The sequence below is a fragment of the Solanum verrucosum genome, unplaced genomic scaffold, assembly GCF_900185275.1.
Source record: "Solanum verrucosum unplaced genomic scaffold, falcon-dt-bn FXZP01000060.1, whole genome shotgun sequence".
Lineage (NCBI taxonomy): Eukaryota > Viridiplantae > Streptophyta > Magnoliopsida > Solanales > Solanaceae > Solanum > Solanum verrucosum.
In genome coordinates, this window is record NW_026020129.1 from 10,949,866 (window position 1) to 10,973,711 (window position 23,846).

At 33.8% G+C, this 23,846-nt stretch overlaps 2 protein-coding genes and 1 non-coding gene across 5 annotated transcripts in view; 1 reads left to right on the top strand and 2 right to left on the bottom strand.

Annotated features, from left to right (window-relative positions):
• LOC125826249 (F-box protein At2g26160-like) overlaps positions 1-23,846 on the top strand; it is a 43,854-nt gene that overhangs the window by 15,200 nt on the left and 4,808 nt on the right. The window contains exon 1 of one of the 3 annotated variants that reach the window (XM_049505568.1): positions 21,310-22,709. The exons of 1 other annotated variant lie outside the window; for it this stretch is intronic. In XM_049505568.1, coding sequence (XP_049361525.1) covers positions 21,537-22,706 — 1,170 coding nt within the window. In that variant the 5' untranslated portion in view covers positions 21,310-21,536 and the 3' untranslated portion in view covers positions 22,707-22,709. Of the gene's footprint in view, positions 1-21,309; positions 22,710-23,846 lie in introns of those variants that run through there. One more of the 3 variants, XR_007442933.1, reaches the window with a different exon arrangement.
• Positions 3,193-3,265, bottom strand: TRNAA-UGC (transfer RNA alanine (anticodon UGC)). The gene has a single exon. It is a non-coding gene; the product is annotated as a tRNA-Ala (tRNA).
• Positions 13,289-14,473, bottom strand: LOC125826252 (putative F-box protein At5g55150). Its single transcript, XM_049505570.1, has one exon. The coding sequence runs from the start codon at positions 14,468-14,470 to the stop codon at positions 13,289-13,291; it is 1,182 nt and encodes a 393-aa protein (XP_049361527.1). The 5' UTR covers positions 14,471-14,473.

Consider the following 23,846-nt stretch of genomic DNA (forward strand, 5'->3'; position numbering starts at 1 on the left):
ATGGTGGTAATTATAACTTGGCCTACTTAAACTTGGAAATAAAAGGTGGATATCCATTTCCAAAACAGGATACCATGATGCCATCTTTTATCACTGCCAGAAAAAATGCCTTTAATGACAATTATTTAGTGGCAATCAATAAAATGCCAGTAATTTATTTCATTTGTGCAGCAATTAGACATTTGCAGGGAATAAAGACCTTTTCACTGGCCGTTGACTAGAATAGCCACAAAAAGTTTGTCCTAAATAGAGTAATACAAATAATTGTAAGCGAGATTTTCCTAATTTTATCTCCCCTTCACCTTTTTGTATATTCCCTCCTCCTCATTTTCCTCCTTGTAAACCTAGAACAGACGGAAATCCAAAATCCTTGTTGCTTGTTCTCCAATTTTTCAGTATATCTGCAATTTTTTCATCAGGGATTTTGGATTTGTGGTGGATTTTAGATATTCTGGATGGGAACGATGCATAAGAGGAGGGTGAATTTGTTTGATGTGTGGATGACTCGTTGGCGTCAGCAAAGAAAGCCAATGGAAGCTTAAATGGTGTAAACAACATGACGCCTTCGATCAACAAGTGATACGAAATGCCTTACAGAGATTCTATGAAATTTTGGGAAAGAGGAAGACTCTTCCCATATGGCATCAAAAAGAGTAGTTCTCCATCACCGGTTGTCGTCACCAGGTAATTCAAATCACCTCTCCCTCACTCAATCTATCTCTATCTCCTCCCTCTGTTTTGATTTTTCTTTATTGTTGATGGCTCTTTTCTTTCCTGGCTATCAACCTTTCCTCTCGTGAGTTTCAATTGTCACTGGCTTACATACTCGAGTCATTGGTCTGGTTTATTTTTTCTCCGTTATTGTTGATTTTCTATTTCTAATTAATTTTTGTGCATCTAGTGGTCTGCTTTAGATTATGTTCAATTTCTTTAGTGACATTTATAATACAAGTACCAAACTGCATATAGTTGTATGTTGTGTGGTTGAGAGATGGAATAACTCTGACTCCTATCCCATAACAAATCCGCAGGTCTCCTAAAACCGAGGAACTGGTAGTGTTCCTCAATGACCATGAGGACATAGTCATATGTATGAGAAGAGGATTAGCTGATAGATGTTCATGGTTCTGAAGTCTTGTTGGGTCTATAATGTTTGGTGTTATTCTGATGTGGCAACTGGATTTGAACACCGGAGAATGGATGCAACAGACTGATTTCACCCTCTTCTCCATCTGTGATAAGCCATTCCATAGATTCCATATATCGTTTTCCACTGGCTCCCGGAATACTCTTCTTCATAATCATGCCATTATATAGACTGAAGAATTTTCTACATGTTTTATCATCCTCGTCCTCAGCTAGCATTAGCCATGGAACCCTTGCCAAATTACTATTAATATTATCCTTGGTGGCCACAGAGTGCCACAATCTGCGAACAGTGCGGAAATTAAGGTAATTCTCAATCAGCTTTATTCGTCTAACAACTACAACCAACAATTCACGGTTAAGCTCCGACCAATCAGCCATTGTTCTCATTTTCAAGCCCTAGCTACCGAAAGGATTTAATAATATTGGGGCAAATGGTAGGAAAATACCTAATTTATGTGAATCGACCTCCCGGCAAACACTGATAAGATGGAGAAGCACACTGCTGCTTCTTCATCAACCTACTTTTTCAGCAGTAACAGGCGAAGTTCCTGTGAACACTGATAAGCAGCACACTGTGAGAGTCGTGTTTGGTAGAATATCAAGCAATTTTCAGAAGTTTTTCTTTTGCTTTTTTTAGACTAGATTGTTGAGAAAATGATCTTTAATGTATGAAGGGATTCTGGCCAAAATTATCCCTTTTGGTGTTTGCTTAACTTTGTCTTCTTTTTTTTTGTAATATAATCGTGAGTACTATTTGTCCTTTCACTTACCAAATGTGTCAATTTTCTTCCTTTTTCAAATTATAAACTATGTTGGTTTCTTTGCCATTTAGTCAACAATTGAGATTCTTAATTTGACTCCTTTTTTTTTAGTTCATAAGCAAATCTACAGTAACAAATGGTATTTGTAGAAATGAAATGGTAAAACTGAGAGTAAATATATCATTAGCTCTGGTAGTCTCCGTTTCTGGTGTTTTAGTCTCCTTTCAATGGCAACAAGTTCTTTTGTTATGGCCAGCATTCTGGCAAAGTTTTTCTCCTTTTCACTTTAGTTCTACTCGGCCAAATTACATCTTAACCATGGTGTAAAGCGATCACGATAAATATAGACACTGTAAATTAAGTTTAATCAACCACGTAAGCTGTATAAAACATTAAAAATGAGAGTGAAATCTTTCGAGCATAATCAAATGATGAAAAGAAAGTCAATTTTTTTTATACCTTTAATGCAAACTCCTTACGGAATGGTCAGTTAAATTTAACAAATCTTTTGACTTGTAATTTTACCTTGAGTTGTTAGACGTATAAATCTGATTGAAGACTACCTTAATTTCCGCACTGTCTGCAAATCGGGTCACTCTATGGCTAATGCTAGCTGAGGAAGAGTGACACTTTAAAGGAGCTTATTATTAAGAGGTGGTTTTTCTTTTTTCTTTTTCTTTCAATCAGGGTAATTTGATATTTTTGGCCATGAAAGCAACTCATGGATGATGACAAATCATATGATAGGTGAAAATCAATCCATGAAACCAGGAGAATCTTAGTAGTTTAGTTGGTTGGCTACCTGAACTCCCACTTTGTTGGTGAGGATTCGATTCCCATATTGTAATCCCCTCCCCATTACACACACATCAGATCAGTGTGGTCAGATATAAAGTTAGCTGCTTGCATCACAATATCCGAAAATACCAGATTATTTAAAGTAACAGCACCTTGAGAATTTTACCAGAACGAGAGTATCTGCAGAGACCTGCTCTAAGGTCCAAACGATGGGATGGTACAGGGGACATAATACTGTCATCTACCAGTACAAGAGAGAGGAAGTTTGATTGATAAGGGCATTCTGTGAATGGAGGAATTGGCACAATAGCAATTTTCTGAAAATGATCAGGTAGGAGAAAAAACATATAAGAAAATGAAAAGTATATACTGAAATTTAATAAACAACATACCATGTGAAATTCCATGAGTAGGATCTTGGGAGGGTCGAATGTACCCAGACCTTACCCCTACCTTGTGGAGGTAGAGACGAAACGAAAGTGAATGGAGATGCGGGGGATCGAACCCCGTGCCTCTCGCATGCAAAGCGAGCGCTCTACCATTTGAGCTACATCCCCTATTATCTATTGAATTTAATAGACTTCAACAAATCAGCAGCCACGAAAACACAAACAATATTTTCAAATCCAAGAGAAATGAAACTTGCTGCCAAAGGAGCAATAACGAGTAGTCTCCCACATATACATATTTTTGTCCTCCAAACTGTACTCCAACATAACTATTACCAAATCCACCAAAGAACGACACGTATGCTATAGAAGGGAATAAAATGGCAAAATTTCTGTTTAGAATTATAAAGCAGTGGAATTTCCTGAGTAAATAGCAAAGTGTTACAACCCTCGCTAAACATTCCATCTCAACCACATAACATAAAACTATATACACATAGTTTGGTACTTGTAATATAAGAATCATTAAAGAAAGTGAACATAATCTAAAGCAGATGACTAGATGCACAAAGTATTTATTAAAAACAGAGAATCAATGAAAAAAATGAAACTTTAAAAAGAAAAGGGAGAAAAAGAAAACAAACCTAGGGCTCGGTTATGTAGGCAGAGGACAATTGAAACTAACGAGAGGCAAGGTTGAGAGCTAAGACAGAAAGAGAGCCATCAACAATAAAGAAAAATCAAAACGAAGGAGAAAAGATAAAGATAGAGTTAGGGAGAGATGTTTCGGATTACCTGGTGACAACAGCCGGTGACGGAGACATCGTCGCCAAGGATTGGATATTAGTCAGCTTGAGAACTCCTCTTTTTGATGAGTCTTCCTCTTCTCCAAATGCTTGGATCCCTCAATTCCGGAGGAACTACCAAAATTGGGAACTACAAGACGTTTACTGCAGAGACTAGGTGTGTTGTTCAGATCAATGATCAATCACCTGACAGACTCATTTAGGGGGATAAAGCAGTTGGTGAATATTCTGTGAAGGCCGCATACCATTCACTATGTGCTCAAAATGAAATGCTAGTTAATTGGCCATTCACTATGTGCTCAAAATGAAATGCTAGTTAATTGGCCATGGAAGCTAATCTAGAAAACCAAGTTACCCCCCAAGGTGATTTGTTTTAGCTGGCTAGCCTAGCCCTTCATGAAGCCTCCCTCACCGAAGACGGCCTCATCAGGAGAAAAATCCACATTGTCAACAGATGCTTCGTGTGTCAACAGGCCCTAGAGACCAACATACACCATCTTCTTCATTGTACAGCAGCCACAGGCATATGGAATATGTTCATCTCAGTTTTGATCAAAAATGGGTTATGCCAAGTAGCATTAAAGATGCACTGGTTTGCTGGAGCTCGTGGAAGGTCGGAAAACCCATCAGGGAAGTATGGAAGATGATCCCATCTTGCATTTTTTGGTGTGTATGGACAGAAAAAAACAATGGATGCTTTGAAGGCATCTCTTCCCAAGCTACATTCTTAAGTCTAGAGTTATAAAAACCCTCTGCAGCCTGTGAAAAAAAGCTGGTAAATTGGAGAAGTCAATACCTATCCTTGGGTGGAAGATTGACACTAATTAATAGTGTGCTTGATGGTATGCCAACCTACATGATGTCTTTATACCCTATGCCAGGGAGTGTTTAAAAGAAGTTAGAATCCATCAGGAGAAACTTTTTATGGCAAGGAAATGGAGAGGGGGGAAAGAAATATCACATGGTGAAATGGGAAGTGGTGATAAGCAACAAAAAAGAAGGGAGAATGGGCACAAAGAATCTCAAAGTCCAAAACCAGAGTCTCCTTTTGAAGTGGTTGTGGAGGTTTGCTTCTGTAGAACAAGGTCTGTGGAAAGATGATATAATCTCCAGATATGCAATGGAGGACTCATGGACTACAAAGGAAGTTAGAAGCCCTTATGGGGTTGGTTTATGGAGAACAATCAGGAATTTGTGGCCTAAAATATGGAGAAATTCAAAAATTGATATAGGAAATGGAAGGAAGACATTCTTCTGGAATGATGTGTGGGTTGGACAACACTCTCTGAAACAGTTGCATCCTGAGATTTATAATCTGAACCAACAGAAGGAAGCAACAGTAGCAGAAGTCAAAGACAACCAAGGATGGAACCTATCTTTTAGGAGAAGGTTGAATGACTGGGAAATAGACAAATTAGCAGATTTTTACAAGTCTTTGGAGCAGGCAAGTAACCTTGACACAAAGGAGGACAGTTTACAATGATTGAGGGCCAACAATGGGAAGTTCACAATAAAATCAGCTTATAGACATTTTGACAGGTCAGCTGAAATGTTGTTACCATGGCCTTGGAAGATGATATGGAAAATTAATGTACCTCACAAGGTGGCTTGTTTCACCTGGTTGGTAGCTAGGGAAGCAGTACTAACTCAGGACAATTTAATGAAAAGGGGAAGACAGTTATGCTCCAGGTGTTTTTTTTGTGAAATAGAAACAGAGACAACAAACCATCTCTTCCTCCATTGCAGAGTGACAGAGAAATTGTGGCAGGTCTTTTTGAATTTAAGGGGAATCAGCTGGTCCATGCCAAGACACACCTCAGATTTTCTAGCATGCTGGAATAGAGAAGGGAATACATCAGGTCACAAGGAGAGATGAAAGATTGTCCCTGCTTGCATCTGGTGGACAATTTGGAAGGAAAGGAACCAGAGATGCTTCGAAAACAAGAGCATCCCTTTCCAGAGTTTGAAGTTGAACTGTCTTATAACCCTTTATTTTTGGTGTAATCATGTCCTCCCCAAAGAGGTGGAGGCTATTACTCACTTTTTAGATAGTTTAGGAGGGGTATTTTTTTTTAAACTAGGAGGGGTATAAATGATAGATCTTTTGGTTTTGCTTACTGTATACTCCTGATGTAATTACTACTGAAATACACCATTGGTGTATTGTTGTCTATAAAATGTTAACTTTCTAAAAAAAAAAAAAACCTCTGCAGCTGGAACAATTTTCCCCCTGTCAATTCGCCTTTAACTTTCTCGACTTTCTTACACTTTCTTGATGCCTTCTATGAAATCCATTATCTAATCAAAAAAAAAAAAAAAACTTCAATATATCAGTGGCCATGAAAGAACAGAAACAGTATTTCATAATCCAAGCAATAACCAGCAGTCACCCACTTATTACATATTCCTGTCCCCCAATTTGAAGGCTTTTGGGTCTACTCCAACATAATTATTACCAAATCCACCAAAGAATGACAGTACACATATTGTAAAAGTGAACAAAAAGGCATAATTTTCATTAGAATTATAAAAGCACTGTCATTTTCTGAGTAAATAGCAAAGTACTACAACCCTCGCTCAACTAAAATATTCGAAGTCACTGAGGCAACGCTAAATATTCCATCTCAACTGCATAACATATAACTATATGCTCATTGTTTAGTACTTGTATTATAAGAATCATTAAAGAAATTGAACATAATCTAAAGCAGACCACTGGCGGAAAATATTACAAAAAATTAAAATAGACAAAATAGGAGAAAAACAAAACAAAACCTAGGACTCGAGTATGTAAGCCGGCAACAATCGAAACTGACGAGAGCAAGGTTGAGAAGAGAGAGAAAGAGTGAGGGAGGGAGAGATGATTGGGGTTACTTGTTGACAATAGACGGTGATGGAGACGGCATGGTCGGTGATTGGATATTCATCAGCCTGAGAACTCCTCTTTTTTATGCCATACAGGAAGAGTCTTCTTCTTCTACAAAATCTCATTGAATCTCTGAAGTAAGGCTTTTTGTACCACTTGTCGATCGAAGGCATCATGTTTCCACCATTTAAGCTTCCATTGGCTTTCTCCACCGCCACCAACGAGTCATCCACCAGATGAAACAAACTCACCTTCCTCTTAAACATCATAACCCCTCCAGAATATCTAAAATCCACCACAAATCCAAAATCCCTGATGAAGCAATTGCAGATACACTGAAAAATCGGATAACAGGAGACTAGGATTTTAGGTTTTTATCTGTTCTAGGTTTACAAGGAAGGAAATGTTGAGAGGGAGTAACATACAAAAGGTGGAGGGAAGATAAAACTAGGAAAAATTCCCTTTCAATTACTTGTATTACTCTATTTAGAACCAACTACTTGTGGCTAATCTCTTGAATGGCCAGTGAAAGGTCCTTATTTCCTGCTAATATCTAATTGCCGCTAATTGTTGAGCCCTAGCTAATGTCTAATTGCTGCTAATTGTTTAGCAAAAGGAATAAAATACCAATAAATGATTGATTTCCACTAAATAATTGTCATTAAAGGCATTTCTTTTGGTAGTGATAAAAGATGGCATCGAGGTACCCTGTTTTGGAAATGGATATCCACTTTTTAGCGCAAGTTTGCAGTAGGCCAAGTTATAATTACCACCATAAATAACCCTGAGGGGTAGCTCAGCTGGTAAAGGCCTGGGACAAAGTCCTTCAGGTCGCCGGTTCGAGCCCCAGCAGGGCCACTGGAGGCATTACAAACTGGCCGCGTCTCCAGGGCCCCGTGGAACTAACCGTGGTGGACCCGCCTTGAAACAGCGGGACCCGGTGGGTACAGCTAGTCGGGTTCGCAAAGCGACGCCCGGAAACCACGGTAAAAAAAAAAAAAAAAAAAACCACCATAAATGGCAACAAACAAAGAACAGTTGGTATCACTGACCTCCAAGAAGTACAAACACATGTAAACCCGACTTGAACAGTACATCTGACAAGATAATGAGCTATTAACCTCAACAAATCCTGTAGAAGCTCCGAACAACCAGCCATTTACAATCTGATACATCAATAGGGAATGAGATATATAATATTAGAGCAAAACAATAACCATACAACTTTGAGATTAAGTATCACACGAACTTAGTATAACTACCAAAAGAGATGATTACTAAGCAAAACAATCATCATGTACACATATAAATCTATCTTAATGTTGTTCCAAAATATCAACATATAGCTTCAGAGAAGTCGTTAATTCTAAGAAAATATTGGTACCTGTACTACAATGTTCCTTTTTTCCCACCAATTACTCACCAAATCATAGGAGCAAATATAATCAATGGAAGAAAAAGGAATGCATATAAGAGGATTCAAAATAAAGATGGCAACTTTTACTAATATGGTGTCCGATTACTCAAATAATCACAAAAATAAATAAATTTAACTCTATATTGAAAAAGACTTTAAAATGGTACTCCCTCTGTCCCTAATTACTTGTCCACTTTTCCTTTTATAGTTGTCCCTAATTACTTGTCCATTTTGACAAATCAAGAAAGGACAAAATAATTTTACTTATTATACCCTCAATTAATTACTTTGAAAAAGGTACAATTTCTTGAAAATCTTAAATTTTAATTCATCCACTTCATAATTAATAGGGGTAAAATGGTAAACTCACTATGTCAATAATTGCTTTCTTAATAGGTGTGTCAATTCAAAAGTGGACAACTAATTAGGGACAGAGTGAGTATTTAATTCTATATTATATATATTTTTCCTAATTATCATATATAAAAGGTTTCATTTTTAGTTTGTCGTTCAAATGAGTGATTAAATTAGGTTAAGTCTCTATTTCTCATTAATTAGTACATCTACTATCTTGTTGGTTATGATTTTTCTTGTTTCCCGTTAATTTATTTTCCTTTTCCTATTTATGATAGTTCTATATTCCGTTTTAAACTTAATTTTTTGAATCAATTATTTTATATATCCATTAAAAGAAATGTTTGATTGAATTAATCCTTAAAGAATAAATTTATAGCTCTACATCTAAAAAAGTTAAGAGAGTAAATTTAGGCACGATTTAGTTATCCATATATATAGTTATTTGATCTTCTACCCTGCATAAATAATAACATAAATTTCTTTCTTTTCTTTTGATAGGTATCATAAAATTCGTTCGAACTTCATATATCAGCTATGTGGGATTGTTTATGCGGAATTGCAAACATGTAACTAATACTATACTTGGTGTAGAATTTTATACATTAACAAACAAAATGATACCAAATATAATACTAATTATGTTGGTTTAATACATGAATAATTTATCTTGCTAACTAGCAACCAAATAACCCCTTAGTTTGTGATTTTCTGATGGCACACAACATCAACACAGAAAATGACCATTTTAGTGAGTTACGATTTGACAGTAAAAATATGTTAGCTATAGAGAGTCCTTTCATCTTAATTCATCAATCACATATTTTACATGCACCAAGAAGTTGAAACAATTGCAAATATTAATGTATTGGTTGTAGGAGTATGTTGTATATTTCCACTACGAAAAATTTCTTAGTTTCTTTTACTTTTTCCTTCCCCCTATATATACATTGCATGAGGATTATTGGTAGGTAGAGCCGGCCCAACCAAACTTGTTATTGGGGTAGGGTTGGGATGGGATGGGATTTTTCAAGCCCATTTAAAACTAGGGCTTATAAACCAAACTCATATAAGCCCTTGGTCCTTGAGGCTTGACTGGGTCGGTCCATGGGCCAAAACTATTTATTTAAGGGTAATTTACGACAAACTCACTAGTATATGAGCTAATTACTTAAATGCATGTTACATTGTAATATTACGAATCTTACCAGATTTTGGTACGTCCAGATACATGGACTCAAAATTAGGTTAATTTGTTCTAAATATACTCTATTCAAGTGGATTCAGGTATATCTAGGAAACATAGACAAATCCCGTAGCGCCCTCACCTCCCTTCCATCTCACTCGCCGCACTCTTAGCTCGCTCGCGTATCTAGAATGCATCACACCAGATACACGTATCTTGCGTATCTAGAATCCTAGGTACATGCTAATTACACTAGCTTTTTTGCTAGTGTTATTAAAACAACATTATTATTTGTCATATTTGATTTGAAAATCTTCTCATTTTCTTGATGTTATAGAATTTTAAATTTAAAAAGAAAAAAAAGCTTAAAAAAGGGCTAGCCCGCCCCAACCATCGACACTTCTAGGGTTGGGTTGGATTGAGCATTTTCAGGCGCTTCCAAATGAAGGGTCGCCCCATCCTAGCCCACCAAATTCCCTTGGCCCGCGAGGATTGGGTCGACCCTTTTTGACAACTCTAGTGGTAGGTATGACTTGTTTGTGAAACACATGCTTATCATTATTCATTTGGTAAGACAACAAAAGTTACGTCTCAGTCTCAAACTAATATACATATAGCTCTATTTATGCCCCCTTCACTATAACTACCTTGAACAATGCACGTTAGTGATACAAGTTGCTACAAGAAACCCTCTTTCACAAAGCTAAAAGAAGGATCTTGTAATTGTAAAGCGGAACTGAAATTTGATCCAACAGATACTTTTCATAACTAAAAGGAGTTCTTTAAGTATTAACAGTAAAATGATTGCATTGCCTCACAATATCTAACACATTATGATAAGATAAAGTTAGATGGTAATTGAGCAACAGTAACAATTCCCCTTGTACATAAGAGAGGTTAAAATAGGACATGTTTTAGCGATAAGCAACAAAACTAACTTACACTAGATGTGCAGCTGAAATTACGTTACATTCTCGAACATCCAAAAAAACTTGAGTGATAGTCTTGCGCTTCTCGGCAAGATTCTCAAAATCTTATGAATATCAACAGATGTAACTAGATTTGATGGATCAACACATGCCTGTCAAGAAAGTGCGACGGTAAATAAAAAGCCAAAGCTATATCCAGAATAAATGGGACATAGCAGTTAAAAGAGTAATATCTTCCACATACCCTATTCTGAAGAGTGTATTTTTAAGGTTTCTGATTCATGGAATTACTCAAATTACAGATCAAAAATTCAGGTGTACAAACTTCTCATGTTCATCGGGAGTTAAACATGCAAAAATGTTGATAAGACACATGCAAACAGCCAAAATCTTTAGCATAGTTAACCAAATAGTGGAGGGAACAATTCATGTACTTGTTCTAAACTTAACAAATATGATAAACAAGATTTATAGTTAGTACGTTTACATAAATATTTGCTAGCCTGTTTTTTTCTAATTACTGTAACTTTACCAGTTCAATAAGGTAGGATATGTTAACATAACAGAGAAATTACAAGAATAAAAATAATGATATAACCATATCACTATACAAGTATTGATATCGTCACTTCAAACATAAGTTATCTGCATTAATAGAGTGGTTTTTTTAACAGCACAACATTTACCGTGGGCACTAAGCAGAAAAAGGACCAAATAATTCGTCTCAGGTCACAAAACATTAAGGGTCCAAAATAACTGTAAACAATCTACTTCTTGCATTTAATTGTTTCTCCATAGTATATTCGTCGTCTACTCTTCCTAATCTTGACATCATCGTAGAAATGTTGATCCTCCTAAGAGGCTTCCAAGTAATCCAATGAGACATCAGAAAGTTCCGTTATTTTATTTATTTTTTTTGAAAAGGTAACTTGTATTATAAACACAGGAATACTCAGGATGTATTCCAGTAATACTTACAATCAGAAATACAAAAGTGCTGCTATTTTCCTATGAACTCCTTAAGGACTCTCTATTAAGCATGTTGTTCAATTTATTAATGAGTGGAAGATTGTGACAAGACGGAAAGGCGAAGGTAATGACAAGATTGAAATCCCAAGAATAGTTCTCCTAGATTTTTGTGCCATTAAGGTACTCTGTAGGAGCAGACGAGGATCACACTTTGAACCATTGGGCAACAAAGGACATCACATCTGTGGTGATAGGGATGTATGGATCAGGAATTAAAGAGGGGCACGTGGGCTCTTCAAAAGTTTTAACTAGAACAATCGATACTTACTAGAACAAAACAGGAGACTGGAAGTTTGCAATTCTCATTCCCTCTACTTCACAGATATGGTCGGGAGAGTAATTTCTAAAAAGATCACCAAACTCCAACCACCACAGGCGAGGAGGCTATGTCGATTATCCCCCACACTGATATGTCAAATAGGTTGGTTCATACACAATGGATATATCAAGAGGAAAAAAAGAAGGAAGTAAGGGAGTAACATGTCGGGGATGTTACCCCTCTCGAGATAGCTGACCATGTTGAGACAGTGGATAGTGGATTCAGTACCTGGTATTCCGATTACAGTATGGGTTCAACAAAAATATTACTGCATTAGATTCAGTGAGGAATTTGGGATCTACTTTCAAAGTTGGGAGAAAATAGCATGGAACTATTAGTTTAGAATTGATGTGAAGAGGCAGAACAAAATTCAAGAATCCAACGCAATGGTACCTATGACTACAAAAGTCAACGGTGCAAAAGAATTAAAGAGCCTAGAACCAGGTAGAAAATTCATCAGTATTGGCACTAGAAGAGGGGAAGGGATGTATCTATCATGATTGATGAAGGTCAGTATTGTGTCATAGAATGTGAGGGTACTCAATGATGTGAAAGTGCGATGCTCTCATTTATTTTTTCAAGTCCTCTTGGCCAAAAAAAGTGAGATTCGAAAATGTACTTTAAGCTCCAGCTGAATTGGTCAAGAAAGGAAGTCATGGAAGTGGTGCTTACAAGGTGAAAGTTGATGTAACATCGATCACTAGGAATAAGGGTACGGCACTTTCAAGGTATGACTTCAAGAAGAGGATACATCAAAATGAAGAATCTCAAATATTTCCTTGTTGATTCTATTGTTTCAGAAAAGAAAGGCTAACGATTATACAAGTACATGCAGAATAACAGTAATTTCAAACATACATTTATTATGTGTGAAAATTATTTTAACTCTTACGAAACAACTTCAAAACAAATTTTATTGAAGCATAACAGAATTACAGCCCTCAAGTTTCTTAGTGGAACTTCATGATCTAATAATATTGAGGTGCAGTGACTGCACCTCAATATTATTAGATCATGAACTGTTTCCACTAAGAAACTTGAGAACAAAGACGATTCTGATTTAGTGAAGTAGTAGTGCATTCCTAAAGAACATGTCTTGAAGCAAGGTAGTATCACACATAATGGGAGTCCCTATGTTCAATTATACGTAAAAATCAAAGATGCATCAGCTAAGTCTCAAGGTAAATGACATGTTGTAAATACTCCATAAAAAAATCCAATCAACTTCAGGGGTAAACAAGAATATATAGAATACAAAAAAAGTAAATATAGAAAAGTGACTCACTCAACACGGATTTGGTGTGACCCAAATTGGAGGACAAACACGACTGAGGGAAACACCATCATAATGTGGCTGGATACTTTCATCTGCTAAGTTGAACACCCCCATGTCCAAGCCGCATCCTCCTCGAAGATGGAGGTATAAACACAAACAATTATCTGTAAAATAAATATGATTGGGCTTGATTCCTGGAAATTGAGAAGCTTGAACCGAAATAGAAGAATTATGACCCAGGAAAAAAGCTCTGTTCCCTAAATCCTTCGTTGGCGTAGCTTCGCAAGCATCTAAATCAATCTTGTAAACTAGAAATTTTTTTGTCCTGTAAGTGTTGGAGACAGTCTCCTCTTCATCATTTTCACCTAGGATGGGAGACAGTGGAATCCCCTCATCTGAGACGTACTTGTACGATAAACCAACAAATTGTTGCACAACTACAAATAACGATCCTAGTGATTCTAGGATGTAATAAATACCATCAATACGTTGATTTAGCTGCGCTATGGGATGATTTTCACCGATTTCAGAGCCAGAGACATCACAAACATAGATACAACCCTTATAATCGACTGCATAAAATTTGCCATTGAAATATACTACATCAAGAATTTGTCCATTGTAGGCCGATAGTCTGGTCCATGACAAATCACCTGGTCTCCATAGATTGAGGAAACTGAAGTCTCCCTGAATGACCATTAGAATGTAGTCAGATGTATGAGAAGGATTAGCTGACAAAACTGCTTTATGGATAGGGATCGCTGGTGGGAAAGTGACGGGTCCAAAATATTCATTATTTCTCGGATGTTGCTTTGGGTATAGAATTTGATCTGGCAGCTGGATTTCAACACCAGAAAATGGATGCAACAGAGTGAATTCATTCTGGCCTATTGGGGCTGTTACAAGCCATCCCATTGACTCAACACACCTTTTTCCCCTAGCTCCAGGGATACTCTTTTTCAGAATCATCCCATTTTCTAGACTGAAGAATTTCCTACATGTGTCATCATCCTCTTCCTCGGCTAGCATTAGCCATGGAACCCTAGGCAAATCGCTATTAAAATTATCCTTTGTGGCCACAGAGTGCCAGGATTTGCAGACAGTACCAAAACTAAGATAATCTTCAATCAAATTAACACGCTTAACAACTAGAACCAGAAGATCACGGTCAAGCTCGGACCAATCACACATTTTTCTCAGTTTTAAGCCTTAACTAACGGAACGATACGGATAAATGGTAGGAAAATACCTAAATTTAGTGAATCGAGCTTCCGGCGAACACGGAGGACAGTGATGCTTCAGCCGGAGATGTGTGAACACAGAGAAGCAGCACACTGTCAGAGTTGTGTTTGGTAAAACTCAATCTCTAATTTGGACTTCACTATAAATAGACAAAATTGCTGAGAAAATGATCAAAATAGTCCCTAACATATGAGTGTGTGATTATTTTAGTCCAATATTTATATTATGTAGTCAATATAATATTTAATGTATTAAAATGGTTATTTTAGTCTTTCATATATAACTTGGAATCGAAATAATCCTGAACTTTTGTTTTAACCATAGAATCATATATCATATTTACATATAAAAGAAAACCTTAGGCCCGCCTACGTGGCGTCATCACAAACAAGAATTCACTTTTAATTTATTTATTTCCAAAACTAGTTTTCCTCTTTCGTGAAAAGTTGCGACTTTTATGAAAAGTTGCGACTTTTATGAAAAGTTGTGACTTTTATGAAACATTGTGACTTTTATGAAACATTGTGACTTTTATGAAGAGTTGCGACTTTAATGAAGAGTTGCGATTTTTATGAAAAGTTGTGACCTTTCCGAAGGGTTGTAACATTTTCGATAAGACACAATAAACATTTGTTCACACTACCCTTTGTTGTCTATAAATAGAGGAATTTTCTCTCATTTTAAAACAACGAAAATTCTGAACCTACTCTTCTTCTTCACAATTAAATATTTGTGTACTTTGCTTCGGTTGAGTGGCTTACAGTCATTAATTTATGCTTATGTTATTAAGGATAAATGATAAGATGTAATAATTTTCATTTTCCTTTGTCTATAAATAGAGGGATTTCCTCTTATTTTAAAATAACGAAAATTCTGAACCTACTCTTCTTCTTCTTCACAATCCTGTTGAGTGGCTCACTAACACTCATTGCTTATGTTACAGATCCTGATATGTATTTTTACAGTCATTAATTTATGCTTATGTTATTAAGGATAAATGATAAGATGTAATAATTTTCATTTTCCTTTATATTATTAATATTTGTTACTACGTAAGCTTGTATGTAAGACAATATAGTGTTTTAGTTTTAATGACTGGTAGGTTTTAAGTATTATTCTATAAATTCCGTGATATTAAATTTCCACGCGAAGCGCGTGTAATTTTACTAGTTAAAAGTTAAAATTTGAAAATTTAAAGTTACATTTGGAAGTGTATTTTACTAAGAAAAAAAACAATGAGTGAAAGTATCAAAAATCAAAACTTTAGCCTAGCTAATTTTTGAGAACTTGAAAATATATTTGATTTTTAAAATCTACTTATATTTTTTGGTCAAGATTTAATATCCAAAATATGCTTAAATTCTTGGTCAAACAAATATTAAAAATAAATCTTTAAAATCTTATTTAAAATTTATGATCAATTACTTGTTTAATTTATAGAAAAAAATATTAATTATCTAACCCTTTATATATATACTAGATAATGTGGCTCGCGCATAGCACGGGCCCAATAATATAAATGTTATGTTTTGGGGCTAATAACCGAGTTTTTGAAGCGATTGTTTGCGTGGATAAAGGAATAAGTTTTTTTTATCACAAACATGTACTTTCTTTGACGCTATTTAAGACATAATAAGACTACCCACATACAACATTTTTGAAATATTTTATGTTGTCAATTATCATGATTTATAGTATTTTTACGATAGATTCACTTCAAGAATCAGTGGAAGTTTTTGTATTTTTTTCAAAACATATTTTATATTGTCAATTATCATGATTTATAGTATTTTTACGCAATTTTTAAATATAAAAAAAAATAAAAATAAGACAAATAAATTAAAATAGACCCAATATATGTTATTTTTGTTGTCTCAATTTATGTGACACAAATGAAATTTGGAGAGTCATCCAAATTTTCATTTTTTTTAAAAAAATGTTTTAAGTTATTAATTATTGTGATTTATGATATTTTTATGTAACTTTCAAATAACGTACATTACTGGTCACTTTGTCCTAATTTATGTGATGTGGATAAAATTACAAAATTAACCCTTTTAAAATGTCTTTTAGATATTTTAAGTTGTTAATTATTATTATTTATAATACTTTTTTGGTAATTTTAAAATGATATGTGTTATTTTTTCTGTTCCAATATATGTGAGCCTGATAGAATTATGAGAGTCAACGTATTGTATTATATAACTTTTAAATATTTTAAATTGGTAATTATTGTAACTTTTAATGCTTTTTAAGTCATTTGTAAATGATATATGTTGCTTCCTTGATTGAGACTTTTCCATTTGTGACACATATATATAGATATTTGGTGCCCGTGCCAGCACGGCCCCAATAAATTTATTTTTTTTATAAATTTATGTGATATAAATGGAATTTGAAGATCAGTCGATTTTTTTATATGTTTTCTTAAAAATATATTTGAAGTTATTAAATTGTTGTGATTTATAGTATTTTTGCGTTAGTTTTGAATAATATAGGTTACTCATGTTTCAATTCACATGAATAATCATAAATATTTTCAGTTGTTAATTTATTGTGAATTCTAGAAATTTTGACGTTATTTTCAAATAGTACATGTTACTTATTCTATTCCAATTAGTCAACCAAATTTCTTATATGATTTAAAAATATTTTTAATTGCTAATTATTGTGATTTATAGCATCTTTTATGTAACTTTTAATAATATATAATTTGTTCAAATTCATATGACAAAGATAAGATTTCAAGAGTCAACGCAATAAAAATTTAAATTTTTTAAAAAGTTGTACCTCTAATATATTTTGTAGCTAAAATATACTCTCTCCGTCCACTTGAATTTGTCATGTTGCGCTTTTTGAAAGTCCATTTGACTAATTTTGAAAGTTAAATCAGATTGTATTAATTCGATATTTAAAAAAAAAAAAATTAAATATGCAAAATCTATACAAAAAGTACTATAAATTGTAATTTTTTGCCTATGAATATGATGAAAAAACACATTGTAAAATATTAGTTAAAATTCTTATAGTTTGACTCTAAAAAGGAAATCATAACAATTAAAAGTGCATAGAGAGAGTAAGAAATAAGTAATTAAATTTCAAGAAGTTTAAAATAAAACGTTGGAAAAAAGAATTAAATAGACAACATATATTGAAAATTGAAAACATATAAATAATAAATGGGCCCAAATAAGGTCAAACTTTTTGCTAATAAAGTAGTACGTAATTAATGATGTTAAATTGTCCAATAATATAAATTTTAAAGGTATAACCATAAAAGAAGAATGTACAACACTATGAAGCACATATCATTCCACACTTGTCATGTGCTAAGTAAGTAGATATTCTCATTATATATAGTAATATATATATATATATATATTTCTATATATTAGAAGAGAGAGTTTGAGAGAGTTTCAACATGTTAGTTTTAAGTCATTTAAAAAAAATTTGAGGGTATTATGATCTTTAGAACACTTTGCAAGATTTGCTTGCTTAAAAGGGTTATCCCTCATGCTTATTTATTTAGACCTTATCAATAACTCTAAAAAGAAGTCACATTTTTCTCTTAAATTACAAATGATGCCCTAAGGTGAAATGTCATTACGTATTGTGGGGCCATTAAACTTTCCAAACTGACACATTGACATAACACTTGTCAATTGTGCTCTAATTTCCCCATATATTTTCCATTTTCATTTTAATTTGGTGAAAGATAATTATTTGTTTTATACCCAAATTAATATTTTAAAGTGTGTAAATTACCCTACTTTAATTAACTTTATATATTTTTCAGTTGAATTTGATGAAGGATTATTAAAAGTGAGAGTCGAGATAAATTATAATTAAATAAATTATTGAAGTAATATGTATATTAGTTAATCATAATTAAATAATAAAATTTTATTTATAAACACATATCATATACTCTTTCTTCCTTTTCACTTTACTGATTGGTCATTTTTCCTTTTTAATAAAGATTTGTCATTTGTTTTAATATTATTCTATTATTAAATAGTTATATAACGTACTAAAAATTTAGAAAAAAAATAGTAAACAAAAATATTTTTATTTGAAATTTAAAATTTTAAAATATAATTAATAAAATTATTTCGTAATATGTTTTTGGTAAAAAAAGTAAAATAAGAACATTGATGACTATTGAAAAAAATGAATCATATTTCGGTAATATATAAATAGTAATACTCTATATGTATATAAAATGTCGCTTTAAGTATCTACTCTTATAATGTTTTCATGAGTATAATAATTTATTATTTGACAATTATCATATATTCATGGATCGAGAGCATCCTCAACTTTTAGTATGCAATTATGAGTATATGATTAATACTTACTTATGATGTGTTTGTTAAGATTAAAAATATTATTTTAGAAATAATTTCTACGAAAATAAATATGTTTCTTACTTATATTCTTGTTTTTGATAGGTTAACAAAAATTATTATCCTAAAAGTATTTTTATATAATTTAAACAAATATTATAAGTGGTGAAGGTAAAGGGTAGGGATGCGTGTGGTGGAGGGGATGAAGACGGGGGGAGCTCCATATTATGGGGTAAAGATGAGGTGTGGTTGAAAATTGAGGAAGACATTATCAATGTAGAATATCGTGTGTAACTTTTTTTTTCATACGTCTATTATAGAAATCATTTCCTCATTTTAAAAGGAAAAAAAACTAATATATTGCAAAGATTTTAACTGATCAAATATAAAAAAATTAACATTTTACATAAAGAACACCTCCTTAGATCCATCAACGGTAACTTCGGCCATAGCTTCGAGAGATGAAGACCGGAATCGCCATGGGAGCAGATTTTTTCGAGTGCAGCGTCAAGTAATGTATCCGGAAAAATTGAAGCTCTCAAGTTCTAAAAACAAAATTTTTGAATTCGAGCCAAATTCTAGTACTTATATGGGAATTTTAAAAATTTAAAAATTATCACAAGATTTTATATTTTATAAAAACACCTAGTTTGGGACTAAATTTCATCCCTAATTTCTTGTTCAAAATTTATACGGTATATACATTATATACAATTTTTGTGCACTTACTCTCAAAGTTTCCAATTACAAATTATAGTAGTAGTTTTTTTTTTTTTTTTTTTTTTTTTTTTTGTATATTTTCCTTTTGTTTTCTTCCTATTTTTTCAAATTCATATTAATTATGTTCGTTATCATATTAATTCAAATATTTCTTTTAAAATCTATAGCCAAAAAACGCATGGTAAACTTCTTCGAAAAATAAATTGCCAAAAATATTTGAAAAATTATGGTCAAATGCAGCCTAATGATTTGGTGGCTTTCACTCAAACGTTTTGTATTAAAAAAATTAATTAATATGTATAAATATTTTTAATCAAAATCAATAAACAAAAAGATTTACTCCCTCCATTTTGATTTATTTGTTAATTTTTTACTTGACGGACTTATTAAAAAGAAATTAATATTTATTTCCATACATTGAGGATGAGGACGGTCAATTACGCAGTACATATAAATGACTGAGTTGATTAATTCTACCTGCTATGACTAACATATACATTGTACTAACAATTTATGACTACACTTTTATAAAATTACAATTTATAACTTCCTATTTCGGATTTTAGCTTCCCTCATTCTTCTTATTGAGCATAATGATGTGAATTGGGCTTGTTGTATTTAGTATACAACATCAAGCAGTTCTATCATCTCATTTCGGTGTCTTCCTTTATGCTTCCCTCAAATCAATACCCCATCGTTCGTCCTTTTATTCAATATCTGTCATGCTAAGAATAAGAGGTTTAAGAAGAATACGAACTTTGCTTCAGTCAGGTATCGAACTCTTTAATCTTTGACAAGATGCTTTCTCAGTGATCTTTGCTCATTCTGAAGTTGATCTCTTATCCTCCTTCTGACCCATCCCAATCAACATGGCCTTAATTAGTATAGATCATACCTTCGCCAAGATAATCTTTGAGGTACCCCAAGATCCTATATACTACATGTAGTTGTGCTTGACAAGAAGCATGCATATATTGACTTACCAACCCCACAACACATGTAATGTAAGGTCTAGACTATATGTTACCTTCTCTCCCATCTCGCTCATCTATTGGAATTTTTTTTATTGTTTTTATTTTTTGAAAGAAGAGTTTTTTCGGCAAATCTATGTATTTTGCCTTGATTTTATACCTCACATTTCCCCAGATCTTTGTTATATTTTGATTGTACTTTTGTAATATATGATTTTTTGACAATCACTATATTTTTATATTGATTATACAATATTTCTTTTATTTGTATCATTATATATACTCCATTTAATATTTCATTATATCAAATAAAATTATCATACAAATGATCGTGATTATATCTATCAAGATTGTAGATTGTATGCATTGATACAATCATTAAAGCGAATGAATACAAGTGATACAAACAAAAACTATTTGACACAATATAACAAATAAATTAAAACGAATAAATACAATCTTCCATATTGTTTTTGTTGGTTATATCATTATATATACCCCAAATTGTATTCATCAATACCATCGTCTAACCCTTTTTTTTTTTTATTTGATCCAACACCTTCAATATTTATTACGAATGATAAATACATGAATTTTATAGGTACAAATTATTAATAAGGTCCAAGTTAATAGTTATAGTCATTTATGTTAAATATAGGACCATTTTTTATCATTTTCATAAGTAGAGGACCATTTTGATCATTTCATAAACAATTTACTCTAACTAAAAACAAAGTCTAAAAAATTGTTTGAGCCAAACACATCTTTCACAGTGGTGCTTCTTATCAGTGTTCGTGGAGAGCTCCGCCCATTTCATCGCCGTCACCGCTGAAAAAATTGGTAGATCGAAGAATTTTCGGTGTGCATCTTCATTCTCCATCATATCAATGTTCATCGGGAGTTTGATTCGCATAAATTAGGTATTTTCGGATCATTTGCCCAATTTTGTTAAATACTTTTGTTAGATAGGGATTGAAAATGAGAACAATGGTTGATTGGTCGGAACTTCAACCTGAATTGTTGGTTTTAATTGCTAAACGTATAAATCTGATCGAGGACTACCTTAATTTTCGAACTGTTTGCACATCGTGGTACACTGTAGCCACTAGGGATAATTTTAGTAGTAATTTGCCTAGGGCTCCCTGGCTAATGTTAGCTGAGGAAGAGGATGATAGAACATATAGAAAATTCTTCAGTCTGTACAATGGGATGATTTTGAAAAAGAGGATCCCGGGAGCGAGTGAGAAGAGATGTGTGGAGTCAAAGGGATGGCTTGTTACAGTTGGAAAGGATGAGGGTGAGATTAGTTTGTTACAACCCTTCTCTGGTGTTAGAATTGAATTGCCACATCAAAACACAACTGATTCTTATGAACACAACTACACTCACGATCTATGGACCTATATCCGTAAAGCAGTTCTGTCAGCTAATCCTTCTCATACGTCGGACTATGCTCTCATGGTCATTGAGGGAAGATTCGAGCGCCTCAGTTTATGGAGACCAGGAGATTTGTTGTGGACCAGGATTTGGATCCCCACCCACATTGGACATATTAGTGATGTGGTATATTTCAGTGGTCACTTTTATGCTGTCACTTTTGGCCGTTGTGTCCTAGTTTGTGATGTTGTTGGCACTCAACTCACTAAAGTTTATAGTGTAGCACATCTTGCACCATGGACTGACGGTAAGAATTACATCCTAGAATCACTAGGATCATTATTTGTAGTTGCGCAACAGATTGTTGATACACGGTATGTCAAAGGGGATCGTGAGAGTATTCCACCGACGCACATCCCAGGTGGAGATGATGAGGAGGAGAAGATTTGCACGCACAGGACAAGAAAATTTCTAGTTTTCCGAATCGATTTATCTAGCTGCAAGGCTATACCAATCATGGATTTAGGAGACCAAGCTTTTTTCTTGGGTGCTAATGCTTCTCTTTCAATCCAAGCTTCTCAATTTCCAGGAATCAAGCCCAACTGTATTTATTTTACAGATAACTGGATTGGTGCATACCTCTTCTTTAAAAAAGGATGCGGTTTGGACATGGGGGTGTTCAACTTAGCAGATGGAAGTATCGAGCCGCTTTATGATGGTATCTCTGTCAGTCGTGTTTGTCCTCCAATCTGGGTCACACCAAATCCATGATGAGTGAGTCATATTTTTATATTTACTCTTTTTGTTATTCTATATCTTCTTGTTTTACCCCGGAAGTCGATTGGATTCTACACCAATTTTAAAATGAGTTTCACACAGGAAGAATACATATATGTCAGAGATGCTTGAACAGACTGTCATTCTGCATTTACTAGTACTGTCGTTAGCCTCTCTTACCTGAAACAATAGAAGCTACAAGGCAATTTTTGAGATTCTTCATTTTGATGTATCATCTTCTTGAAGTCATCATTTAAAAGTGCTAACCCTTATTCCTAGTGACCGATGTTACATCAATTTTCATCTTGTAAGCACTTCCATTTCTTCCTTTCTCGATCGATTCGGCTAGAGTTTAAATTACTTTTTTGAATCTCACTTTTTTTGGCCAAAGACTTAAAAAGTCGATGATGGTATTGCGGGAGATGTTATTGAATACTCTCATCTGGACTCACTAGCAGAGACAATGGTGTTGTTTTCTAACATTTTCTGCTTGTACTCTTTCTTTGGAGCACTATTGCTCTCTTTTCTCAGTGTTTCTCTTAAACATTTATGCAAGTTGAATAACGAAAATCGGTCCAAAAATAGCATTAAACATGATAGAAACTGAAGGAGGGGGTTGTAGTAGCTGAACACGTTCTTGCCAATGTCCCTCTACCTAATCCTTCATTACCCAAAGAACTGCTGGAACTGAAATTGAAATCGCCAGAAACCAAACTACTGAAATCTTTGTAGACGACGTTGATTTCTGCCAACTCTAGCCGGTCTTTCTCATCCAAAAAGATTAGCCAACCTGAGATACTTTCATTTGATCCTATATAATATCTGTACAACATTCCTCCTCCATTACAATTTTTTTTCTCTAATATCATTCTGAAAGAAACTTGAACTTGCTGGCAATATGTATAATAAAATCCAAATTTTATACCATAATTTTGGTCTGGCTAAAAGCTTCATGGGGGATAATAGTGAATAATAATAATCAAAAGGAACAGATGGCTGAAGGATTCATAAAGAAATATAATTTTCCTTGGTGTTTTATAGATAAGTAGATTAATTTTCTTTTTTGAAGATAATCAGGAACTTTCTGATGTCTCATTGGAATCTTGAATTACTTGGAAACCTCTTAGGTGAATG

Excerpts from the sequence above, each read along its gene's own strand:
- LOC125826252 (XM_049505570.1), bottom strand. The coding sequence starts at position 14,470 with ATGTGTGATTGGTCCGAGCTTGACCGTGATCTTCTGGTTCTAGTTGTT.